The sequence below is a fragment of the Chrysemys picta genome, chromosome 23 (assembly GCF_011386835.1).
Source record: "Chrysemys picta bellii isolate R12L10 chromosome 23, ASM1138683v2, whole genome shotgun sequence".
Classification (NCBI taxonomy): domain Eukaryota; kingdom Metazoa; phylum Chordata; order Testudines; family Emydidae; genus Chrysemys; species Chrysemys picta.
The window spans coordinates 11,775,971-11,788,925 of record NC_088813.1 but is presented as its reverse complement, the minus strand read 5'-3'; the positions used below and the strand labels follow the sequence as shown (position 1 = coordinate 11,788,925).

General features: G+C 39.1%; 1 protein-coding gene across 2 annotated transcripts in view; it reads left to right on the top strand.

The window, feature by feature from the left end:
* Positions 1–12,955, top strand: part of CLIC4 (chloride intracellular channel 4) — a 58,041-nt gene that overhangs the window by 40,961 nt on the left and 4,125 nt on the right. For both annotated transcript variants that reach the window (XM_005302063.5, XM_042844700.2), the window contains exons 4-5: positions 3,826–3,932; positions 11,921–12,102. In XM_005302063.5, the coding sequence (XP_005302120.1) occupies positions 3,826–3,932; positions 11,921–12,102 (289 nt within the window). The remainder of the gene's footprint in view (positions 1–3,825; positions 3,933–11,920; positions 12,103–12,955) is intronic.

Below are 12,955 nucleotides of genomic sequence, written 5' to 3'. Positions count from 1 at the left end.
GCGCGCTCTCTCTCTCTCTCTCTCTCTCTCTCTCTCTCTCTCTCTCTCTCTCCTCTGAGCCTTCAGGAAAAGGAAGGATTTCTGGAACATCATAGTTTTTTTTCTTCCCTTGTTAGGAATCTTGAGGTCAATGACCACTTATCTTCTGGGACAGATGGTTTTTAAGTTACATGTTTTTAAAAATGTCTCCTTTCCCTTGGGCTGGCAGGACTAACGGAGCAAAGCAGACTGTGTATGGCTGCCTATAGTTATTCTACTGTGTATAGAGCCCAACTTTCCATTCACTGAGCACTGGATTGCAGTGATAAGGGGGGCAGCTTTCCACTGTAACCCCCCTTCTATTATGTTAAAAGCACCATGTGCTTGATTTTATATGCTTGCTCCAGAAAGCAGAAATATGTAATTATAGTCTCTACCCCAGGGGGGTTTAAGAGAATCTGAAGCAGGACTTGTCCAGTTCTCTACAAGTAAAAAATACATTTGGACAGCTAATGTACTTGACTGTCCATAAGGCAAGTCTTCTCTCTTCCAAACACACACTTCACTTTTAAGCGTGTTTTGAATTGAATTAACATCTGCAAGCATTTTAATATCTCTGTGGGGCGACAGGCACTATGTAGATGTAAAAGTAAATGAACTGAGGTATTTTTATCCCACATAGGAAAGGGTCAGAAAGTTAAGGTTACAAAAAGTCTGTTTCTTTAAGCTGAGAACTATTAACATCAAACATACCAGTCCACCTTAAGCTGTTCTTGGAATAGAAAAGAGCCATTGTGTCTATTCAGTCATCTGAAAAAAGGAAGGTCAAAAGGGATTGATCGATTACCAGTGAGGTTGTTTTACTGTACACTAATAAAGCGGTCTCTTGCTGATCAGAAAGCAACTTTATTTTTTAATCTAATTTTGTTTTCTGGTTGGATTTTATGTTGTAAACCACTCTTGAGTCTTGACCACCTTTTTTTGTGCAAAATACTGTAAGTGCTCTCCTTACCTACGGTGTGAACCCTATGTATAATCTGCAGGGTTTTGTACCGATTTTGGAGGAGTCATGGGAGAGTTAGTGGTCTCCAGTTAAAGGTGGGCTTGAGTAAAACCCAGGATCTCAACCGTCAACGCTGAGGGTGTTCAAAGTCTGGGTTACACTTCTGTGAATGGCCTCTCTGTACATAATGGGTTAAATCAGAAACTGGGATCCAAACTTTGAGGTAGATGACATCAGAGCTCGGTTGAGCTCATCCTTAGGGTATGTCTACATTGCAATGAGAGATGTGACTGCAGCACATGTAGACATTGAGATAGCTTTGAACTAGCTTTAGCTCAGACAACAATAGCAATAACGCCTCTGCAACCCCACCCAGGCCGTGGGTATGTACTGAAGTGGCTTACTTGTGCTGCTCTCCATGCTGCCATGACTTCATCGCTATTGTTTTTTGAACTAGTTAGATCAAAACTAGTTTTGATCTATGTCTGCATTTGCTGCAGTCACACTTCTTATTGCAGTGTAGACATACCCTTGGTCTTTGTCTACACTAGCACTTTTGTCAGCAAAACTTGTTGATCAGGGGTGTGAAAAAACAGCCACCCTCCTCTCCCGACCGACATAAGTTTCACCGACAAAAGCGGCATGGAGAGGCTACATGAGATCTTTCAGCACCAGAGCTGCAGTGGTACAACTGTCCTGCTGTAAGGTTCGTAGTGTAGACGTACCCTTAGGATAGCCCATGAGAGGGAGGGACCTAGGAATTAAAAATTGCTATTAAAATCCCTTATTTTGATATTAAGTGACTAGTAGGGGAATCCTCTGGGGGAAAGCAACAAGTGAGTGGGTGGTGGTATTGTGGACAACACTACTGATTTTTGGCCCTGTGCTCATAGCACTGTTGGAAGGGTTCCAAAGCTCACTTCAAACATAGTTCTCATTTAAACTAGTTGATTAACACTAGACAGTGACAAATTCTCTTCAAAACGCTTCCCACACATCAGTATTACTGTTTACTTTGCACAGAGATATTTGATAAAAAAAATATGCCTAATTGCTTAACGTGGTTTTCATAAACCATTTTCAAATTCGTTTTGATTCTCCTGATCAAATTACATTACAACAGAGCTTAGTAAGGTTTTTTTTAATACAAGACTGTAGTCATTTGCTCTGTCTTGTGGCTATTGGTTTGGGAGATGAAAGTTGAAAAGAAACTAGATATATGGCAATTTTTTAAACCAACTGAATCTCCGTTGAGTAGCCAGTATCATTTGGGAAGAGAAACATGGAAAACATTTTTAGTGTTATAAATGTAATTTAGATCTAGTCTCACTATAGGCAGCAGTCAAGTAATACAGAATAGGAACACATTTGGTTCATATTTTAGGGAAAAAAATAAAAGGGCACTAATACCTAAAATGAGAAATATTAAATATCACTTCAGTAGAAAGCTAGTCAAAATGTACATATTTCAACACATTGACTGAATATTCCAATTTTCATGTTTAGGAAAAGGATCAGTGCAGTCTTGACTTAAATAAGTACATGTTTGCCTGTCATTAACTAGACAAGAATGAGCCACTATTCTTCAGTGTAACTGACAGCAATATTCAGGGCCAGCCTGGGGGGGAGGGGGGGGGCGGGCAATCAGGGTGGCTGCCACATTGTTCCACCACTCAACCCCTTTTTCCCCCACTCATGGCACTCTAAACATCCTAGAGCGGGCCCTGACAATATTGTTTGTATCGATCAAGAGATTCCAGTTACATAGTGACAAGGAACCTTTTAAAAAGATCACTGCTTCACAGAAAAGAGCAACAGGACAGATCTCCGTATTCAAAAGAGCAGTGTGTTTCCCTTTGCACCGGGTTGTGCATTAACATTTTTGTTTGTAAAGCTTAGCTGGGCATTTTATAGTCTCCTGATCTTTACAAATATGTAAAGAACATAAAATTTTAAAGGTTCTGCTGGTGAACACGTAACTAAAACCCACAGCCAGCTCAGAAATCCTAGCTTTGTGACCCTCAATGTAACTGGATACCCATTTTACATGCTGTATATAGGTTTTTTTCATATTTTCCAGTGGAATTGGCATGTCCTCTGGTAATCCTTATCGCAGAAATAAGCACTGAAGTTCTTCAGAATTCCAGGTCCTGACTCATGTTATAGATAGATAAGTCACGTTGAGACAAGTCTAAAGAACATTTTAAAGGGGCACTTGGGTTAAACATAATTTTTTTTTAAATTCCTTGCATGTTGTTGATACCAATTTAAGTTAATAAAATTGAGTTTCCCTTTCACTGTTTATGCTGTTCAGTATTTGCAGATCATTGAGGTTTACAGTGAAAGTAGAAGAGCCAGTTTCACATTTGGCAGTCAGTTTCATCTCCAGATTCTGATTGCACTGCTTCAGTGCAACATTGCAAATGTTTAAATCAACACAGTTTGTTGATATTTGTTTTAAAAAACACTAAACATTTCCATTTGGATCTTGTAAACTTAAATTTTGGGCCTGAAAATGACTACATTTTTTTAATAAAGATGCGCATAATATAGAACAATGGTTTTCAACCTTTTTTTCATTTGTGGACCCCTGTGAAATTTTGAATGGAGGTAATGACTTCTTTGGAAATCTTAGACGTAGTCTGCGTACCCCACGGGTCCACTGATCACCAGTCGGAATCCACTGATATAATGTGTTAAAAACCTAAGTAGAGTGTACACATTTCTTTGCCTGCTTACTGCTAATAAATACATGGCTGACTGGTCATAGTGTTTCTGCTGAATATTGCAGTAGAACTGCTATTGGAATATTTGCCCACAAACTATTGCATCTTTCTGCTTAGGTACTTAAAGCTTTCACCAAAGCACCCAGAATCAAACACCGCTGGAATGGACATCTTTGCCAAATTTTCTGCATTTATCAAGAATTCCAGACCAGAGGCCAATGAAGGTAGGAGACCTCAGTCCTGTAATCTCTAGTGCCTGGTATTTCATTGGGTTGTGGGTTTGGCAAGAGCAGCTGTCGTTCTTTCTCTTTCGTATTCGTTCTCTTTTGTTTTTTTCTTTTGTTTTCTCTTTCTCTTTTCTTTTGTTTCTCTTTTGTTTTGTTCATTCTTTTCTTTTTTGTTTCTCTTTTGTTTTCTTTCTATTGTTTTGTACTATTTCCCCTTCTACAAGGTAGAACATGGTATGGTAGAGGTTGTGTCCAGACAGCACTGCTGATGTCCACAAATAACTTCCCTGAACTAGACATCCCTTGAATCTGATTTTGCTCCCAGAAAGTCCAGGGCTACCCAGATCACCTCTTTGATGGGTGTGTTTAAACTACATAAAGACACTATTTCAGGGCAAACTAAGGTATTGTTGGCAGTTCTGAGGGCTACACATGTAACATGGGACAGCACTAATTTCACTCTCTGTCCTCATCACACAACACTTAACCTCACTTCCTTTTTCCTCCTAGGGGCAGCTGATGTCAGTTACTAATTCTGGACTAATTTGATGGTCCTATTAATTGAGGGGTTTATGTCTTGCAATTCATTTGTTACTATTGGTACCATTAGTGGACCTGCCCCTTAATTACTGGTGCATTTTAAGGGTGTAAAACACACAAACAAGCTATTTTAGTTTGTAATGGCTGACTGTAAATCTTAAATCATATTAATCAAAATCTCCATGATTGGGTAGGTGGCTATTAGTCTTTTGAGTTAATGATCTCTGAACCAGTGACTCCGAATCTGCCTTGAGAGAACCAGACCAGTTAGGCTGTCTAGTCAAACTGACTGTCTAGACTGTTGTAAATACCCATTTGGGGAATTTAACCATGAGATGCAACTTCTTTGAAATGTGCCGTGATGCTCAACTTGCCCCCATGCAGCCTCCCTGTGACATGCTGTAAACTGACTCTGTAGATAATGCGTTTCAACATCTGAATTTTTAGCCAGATGTACACTAAACTTATGGGCGTCTTGGTCACCTGGTCACGCTTTTAAACTGACAGTGTTCCTTTATAGTTAATCACATTTACTTTGAAATATTCTGTGTATTTAGAGACTACTTCTACCCTGGAAGCTTACTTTGGGTTCCCCATTGGCAACTAGTGGCCTAACATTCAGAAATGCTAAATATCCACAATTCCTGTTGATTTCATTTGAGGCTGTTGGTGTTCAGCACTTCTGAAACTCCAACCCAAGATGGGTAGAAGCAGACTTCGGCTCTTAAACTGTGCACAAAAATTCATTAGAAACTGACCTGGACAGCATTAGTAATTCTTAGTAATTTATTGAAAAGCAGAGATGTGAAATGCATTGATTTGCTGTCCATGATAAAGTTAAGGACTTGTGTGTAAAACCGGGGTTTTAATTAACCTTTAACTCTGAGAATGAGTGTACTTTCCGATAAACTAGTGCTGAAAGTGTTCAATGCCTTCCTGCAGTCGCCTGAAGGCCTCACTCCCTCCCATCTTCAGAATCCACCTTCACTCCCTTCCCCCACTGCTATAAGTTTCCAGTTTGAGTGCTGTGCCACTGGAAACTGGGTAGCATTTTAACTCTTAAAGTGATCATAGGCTCATTAATTTCATGATTGAGAAAAGTCGCAGGGAATATTAAAGTATCAGTTTAATATTAAACATCTGTAAATTCACATTTCTCTTCCTTTCTGTCTTGTATCTTGCTGCTGCTTGTTTCAACCTTTGGTTTCTCTGAGCAGCTCTTCCCTAGAGCTAACTCTGGTCTAGATCCTTTGTCTAGCAAATACAAGCTGCTGTCATCCCAATTGGTATCCTGCTGTTCAAAGGTCAGTTGCAATCTTTACATCATCCAGGTAGCCTCTGCTAGCTGGAGGCTTGTAAATCTAATTTGCATACTCTGCCACTGTGGCAGAGTTTTCCTGGGTTATATTTTTACGTGAAGACGGCAGACCTATCAGAAGCCACAAAGGGTAAATAAAATGCAAATACCAGTTACAAAAGAGCAAGAAATTAGGCTGGATAAGTAAACAGTCTTGTTCACACACTTGCTACCAATCCATATGCCAGCGCATTAATGAGCAGATGTCTGATAACCCCTTACAATTATTGATACTCTAGTGCACTTACTTTGCTGTATCTGGACTATCAGTGTGATCTGTAATCAGTTGCATACACTTGAGTTTGAAATATTTTTTTACCCTTATAAAATAGATGTTAATTTTTAGGGTATGTTTTCAAACTTGTTGGATAATGGCATAATACTAGCTCATGACTTCTGTTACTACACACGTGGTGGCGCCTGTTTATTGGGGTTGTCATCCAAAGAATTCTTTTTTTTACAAGAGACACCAAATCCTGGTTAAAATGAAGCTGCTAAGGAACTGTATTGATAACAAGGATGGTCACTCATCATCCATTCCAGCAGACTCTGACCAGATTTGAACGTGTGTATTAGAGTAATTTATTTACTATTAAACTAGAAGCTATCTGGTCCTCTGACTGCTTTAACTTTGAGTGGTGCTCAACCATAATTTTAAGTAAAACTATGTCTCATACTTTTTCTCTTGCTTTGTTGCTGCTAGGAATAACCATCTAACCTCAAAATGACATAGCCAATCCAGACTAAAGGCACAATGGGTTGTTCAGTTTGCAACATGTAGACCTTAGATTAAATTACTTATTGGTAAATAAAGAACTCCCAGTTGCCAAGCAACCTTCTGCCCCAGGGATCTATTATAGCAGCTGTGTTCAAGAAAACAATATTCAGAACAATTCTGCTCTGTAGTATCTCCCTGATGGATTTTGTTGTTGTAGGGCTATGGACTCTTAGCTGTTACTTTAAAATATCATTTAATTCAAGATACAGGATTTGACAAAAGGATGTCAGCATTTCTAAAGAGAGAATCCTAGTTAGGCAATGCTGCGTTCAAGCAGCATTCAATTGAAACACACCCATGATTTCTTAAAACTCCAATAAAATTTGGATTTGGGGTTTTATTACTTTAAACTGTCCCCTGCAGCATAGCATATGTAACCAGAGCATCCCTGTGTTAACATGAGTGTTGTATACAATTGACACTGACCAATCTATGTACGGTTTGCACTGCACTCTGTGAAACAAAGGTAGCATAAATATCTTGAAGTAAATAAGGTTTCTAAAATCTGTTCCAACAGCCGAAGGAACTACTTTTAACAAGTAAGGATACAGTTTTAAAATTATTTTTACTTTGAAACCATGAAGAGGTGGGTCACAGGGCTCGCTGCATTTCTGACTCCTTGGACTCTCTCAGTGCACCCCCTCGGGTGTCAGTCCCAATGCCTTTACCTATCCTGGGTAGAATTCCACAATTATCCCACTCCTAGATAGGGCTTTGCACTACAGTACCCTGTGTATTGAGAGTGCTTACTCAACAGGTCGGACTAAATTCTGACATCTACTGTTCTTCCTGATCAAACAGCTTCTGAAAACCAAAGTATAGTTTGTTTTTAACAGTAGGAACAAAGCATTTAGAGAAAAAGGGAGTTTAAAAATTTAACCATGTCTCTATCTTATCTTAAGTCTTATTGTCTTCTGATGGTAAACTAGGTAGCCCTACTTTCTTCAGACATCCCCGGCATGTGTCTGCATGTCAATCTGATTGCCCCAGCTCCCCACGTCTCCTGAGAGGGAGACTTTTCAAACTGCTATAATCCTTTTGATCATCTGGTTCCCAGGCTTTTCCTGTAATGGCATTGTCTCTTAACCCTCCAGGGCTTGTGGAGAAGTGGCTTATCTTGAGTCATTGTTTCCTTCCTAGTTGTTTTCCTACAGCTACCCATTAAACTAAACCAATGTATTCATATAGTAAACATTCCAATAACTAGGTCAATATATAGTAGTAATAAACTAGAACAGAGCAATTCCATTTCTTCTATGAAAAGCTTATCAGCATTATAAATACTGTCTCGGGGGAGAGGTTGGTTGTAAACTTGCGCAGACTTCAAACTTGCCTATAAAACGTATAGAAGTTTTAGCCGTGTGAAAGGGGGAGGGGGCGGAATCTTGTTAAATATCTATTTATACTAATCACCTGAACACACAGTACCAAATTTCACATAGAACTTAGTGTTCTTTAAAGATTTTTCAGCTGCTTTGGACTGGTGGTGGGAGTGTGCTGCAAACTTCATATCTGAAGTATCCCAGCATTCAGGATGTTCAGATCCAAGGTTTTGATTTACTCATTTCATTGGCTTGCATATTTTTTAAAAGGTATAAAGCTTTAACCTTGTCATGTGAAGAGTAAATAGCAATATTTGAGAAGCGCTACTGCTTTCTGATAACACCCCAAATTTTGAGACTGACAGGCCATGAGCAATGCAGGATTGGACCCTTGAATCATCAGAGGAATCTTATTTTATTCCTAAATGGTGGTTGCAGTTGAATATAAGTAAAACACACAATCCTACTATTTTTCTGCAGTGTTTACATTTAGAAAAGAGAAAATTCTTCCAATATAACCAGTGTTGTAGAATTAGGTTTGTATGTGTTTTATGGGCTCTACTGCCCTCTGCTGTTGTCTTTGATTAATTTGATTTATCAAGAGTTCAGACTTATCTGCATGCATAGTTGCAACAAATTTAACATGTCCTTTCAAAACTGAGAGTACCCTGGCTTAACCAGGAGATCTTCAGCGACTTGAAACTCAAAAAAAAAAAAAAAAAAAAAAACCATACAAAAAGTGGAAGCAAGGTCAAATTATGAAGGATGAATATAAAAATACACAAGTGTGTGGGGACAAAATTAAAAAGGCCAAGGCAAAAAAAAGATCAAACTAGCTAGGGTCAGAAAGGGTAACAAGAAAACATTTTACAAATACATTAAAAGCCAGAGGAAGACCAAGGACATGATGGGCCCATTACTCAATGAAGAGGGAAAGACAATAACAGAAAATGCAGCAATGGATGAAATGTTAAATGCCTTTCTGGTGTCAGTTTTCACAAAAAAAAAAAAAAAAAAGTAGCAGTGATTGGATAATTAATATAGTGACCATCAGTGTAAATGGGATATGATCTGAGGCTAAAATGGGAAAAGAATAAGTTAAGAATTATGGAGACAAGGTAGGTGTCTTCAAGTTGGCGGGACCTGATGAAGTGCATCCTAGAATACTTAAGGAACGGGCTGAAGAGATGTCTGAGCCATTTGCAGTTCTCTTTGAGAACTTGTGGAGTCTGGGAAAAGGGCAAGTATAGCGTCCCTCTATAAAAAAGAATAAAGATAACCTCGGGAATTATAGACCACTCAACTTAACTTCAGTACCTGGAAAGATAATGGAGCAAATAATCAAGCAGTCAGTTTGTAAGCACCTCGAAGATAATAGGGTGATAAATAAATCAACATGGATTTGTCAGGAACAAATTATGTCAAACCAACTTAATATCCTTCTTTGACAAGGTAACACGCCTTGTGGCTAGGGAGGAAGTAGTAGAAGTGATATATCTCTACTTTATTAAAGCTTTTGATACTGTTTCACATGACCGTCTCAAACAAATTAGGGAAGTACAGCCTAGATGCACTGGGTGGACAACTGGTTGGAAAAGCATAGTCAGAAAGTAGTTATCCATGGTTCACAATCAAGCTGGAAGGGCATATTGAGTGGGTCCTGCAGGCATCTGTCCTGGGTCTGGTTCTATTCAATATCTTCATAAATGGTTTGGATAATGGCATAGAGAGTAGATGTATAAAGTTTGCAGACAATACCAAGCTTGGAGGGGTTGCAAGCACTTCAGAGGACAGGATTAGAATTCAAAATGATCTTGACAAACTGAAGAAGTGGCCTGAGGTAAATAAGAAAAAATTCAATAAGGACAAATGCAAAGTACCACACTTAAGAAAAAACGATCTGTTGCACAAATACACAATGGGAAATGTCTGTCTGGGACCGAGTATTACAGAAAAGGATCTTGGGGTTATAGTAGATCACAAACCAAATGAGTCACCAATGTAACGCTGTTGCAAAGAAAGTGAACATCATTCTGGCCTGTATGAGTAGGAGGAGTTATAAGCAAGACCTGAGAAATAATTCTACTCTTCTCAGTGCTGATAGGACCTCAACTGGAGTATTGTGTCCAGTTCTGGACACCACGCTTCAGAGAAGATGTGGACAAATTGGAGGAAGTCCAGAGGGGAGAAAAAAAAATGATTAAAGGTCTAGAAAACATGACCTATGAAGAAAGTGGAAAAAATTGGATTTCTTTAGTCTGGAGAAGAGAAGAGTGGTGGTGATGGGGGACATGAAAATAATCGTCAAATACATAAAATCTTGTTATAAAGAGGATGCTGATAAATGTTCTTCTTAACTACTGAGAGGACAGGACAAGAAGTAATGGCCTTAAATTGCATCAAGGGAGATTTAGGTTGGACATTAGGAAAAACTTCCTAATGCTAAGGGTAGTTAAGAACTGCAACAAATCACTTAGGGAAGTTGTGGAATCTCCTTCAGTGGAGGTTTTAAAGAACAGATTAGTCAGACATCTGCCAGGGATGGTCTAGATTATACTTAGTCCTGCCTCAGTTCAGGGGACTGGACTAGATGACCTATTGAGGTCCCTTCCAGTCCTATGTTTGTATGATTCTGTTTTAGTTAAATCAGAGCAAATCTTGTGACTTATTTCGGTTAGGAACAGATTTAAGATAAAATGACATAAGCCATTCTTAAATGGCAAATAAGTGCCCACCTAGGGTTTTGCAGTGATTTAACTAAACTGGTGCAAGCTTGTATTTAGACCAGACCTTAGATAGCAATAAACCCTTACAGGGTATATTTTAATGACTTTAAGTTATGTCAAGCTGACAAAATAAGGAAGAGCTAAGAGTTTGTCTACATGGAAACGGGCACTGGAATAACTAAATCAACTGTTAATTTACACCTTCAGTTACTTGAGTGTATATCTGTGTGGATGCACTTGTTCTGGAATAGAGAGCCCTATTCTGAGGGTACATCTACACTACAGGGGGGAGTCGATTTAAGATACGCAAATTCAGCTACGTGAATAGCGTAGCTGAATTCGACGTATCGCAGCCGACTTACCCCGTTGTGAGGACGGCGGCAAAATCGACTTCTGCGGCTTTTTGTCGGCGGCGCTTACTACCACCTCCGCTGGTGGAGTTAGAGCGCCGATTCGGGGATCGATTGTCGCGTCCCATCGGGACGCAATAAATCGATCCCCGAGAGGTCGATTTCTACCCGCCGATTCAGGCAGGTAGTATAGACCTAGCCTGACATAGGGGTTGTCTTATTCCAGAATAAGTGCATCCACACAGACATGTGCTGAAGGTGTGAATTACAGCTGATTTAGTTATTTCTGTGCCTGTTTCCACGTAGACAAGACCTAAGATTAAACTTCAGTTTGTCCAGTTTTGGTAGGTAGCACAGATTTCAATTCAGTGTATAATGCTACTAGCTACCACTAAAGCTGTTTTTAGAGTGACTTTGCCATAATAGCTATGGCAAAGGAGACCGAATGTCGCTTTCAGTGTTTTGGCACTGCCATGGGTATCCCAGCAATGCAAATTCATGTAAGCAGACTTAGTGGTATGTAGGGCTACATGTGTGCCAAGTAACTGTTATAAAGTGCATCTGATGTACTACAATAGGTAAAAGGAGATGAATAAAAAACAAAAATCTGGAGATAGATTGGAATTTTGTAGACACACTTCTTTCCACTTAATATACAAGTCCTGAATTCATACTTTTCTTAAAACGTGAATTGTAAAAAACAGATGGTCTATAAACTAATCCCTTCTCGGTGCTTTAAGCTTAGCCAATTTTCTTGCATTACATTGCATCAGGAAGAGGATGCAAGAACCAGACATGCTTCCTGTATAGATATCTATAGTGAATAGATTGATAACTCTTTGAAAACTGCTTTGTGGCTTTCTTTCCTTCCTCTTTATTGTTCTCGCTTAAAACTGTATTCCTTTCCTGCAGCTTTGGAACGTAGCCTCTTGAAAACTCTGCAGAAACTGGATGAGTACCTGAATACTCCTCTCCCTGATGAGATAGATGAGAACAGCATGGAGGATATCCCAGTTTCTGTCCGCAAGTTTCTGGATGGCAATGAGATGACTTTAGCAGACTGCAATCTGCTACCTAAATTACACATTGTCAAGGTAAATGATTTTATTGGGAGGGACCACAGTCATTTCAGTTAATTTCTTACAGTGGATATAATATACTACAAAATAATAAAAGTAAAAGTTAGAAAAAACGTACAAGATCCTGGATCCCATCCTATTGCAATGAACTTGGTAAATAAGGCTCAATACATATGTCCTCGTTAAGTATTAACAGCATTGCATAATAATTTAATGAAAGATTCTTGAAATGTCTGTGAAACTTCTGTGCCTACCCTAGTTACAGTGAGACCTAACAGATAACTAGGAAACAAGGATTTATGGCCCAAGTCAAGCCAGGTTTTAATGCACTGTAGAAACAAGGAAGTCATGAGACTTTTTAAGAAGAAAACAACCATGACTACAGTTTTTCCCCGTTTCATTAAGCACATGTTTTTTCTATCTGTATAGAAAATGGCCTTAGTAATACAAGTAAATCGCACAATTCCAAATATAGGTCCAGAGGACAAGTTAGACACACCTGAAAGATCTGGGAGATGGGAGAGCATAACTCTGCAGAAATGAAGATTTTTCTTTATTACCATGGTCTGACTTCTGTTCCCTTCTCTTGCACTGTTCTAGGCAGTCTCACACTGCAGATGGAGCCCCAGGTTAAAGTTATATGCCTGGTTGTAGCAATAGTTAATCTGTAGTACTAGTTTGCTCATTGTCTTCAGATAAACTGAAGCATATAGTGTACCACCAGGTCCACATACATACCAGAAGGGCAAGATCTACTGATTTTGATCTTTAATGGAAGTTACATTGCAGGGTTTATACTCTGTGGGTTTAGTGTGACAAAGAATGCAAGAATTGATGTAACGTAAAGGATGTGAAGTAGTCATTGCAT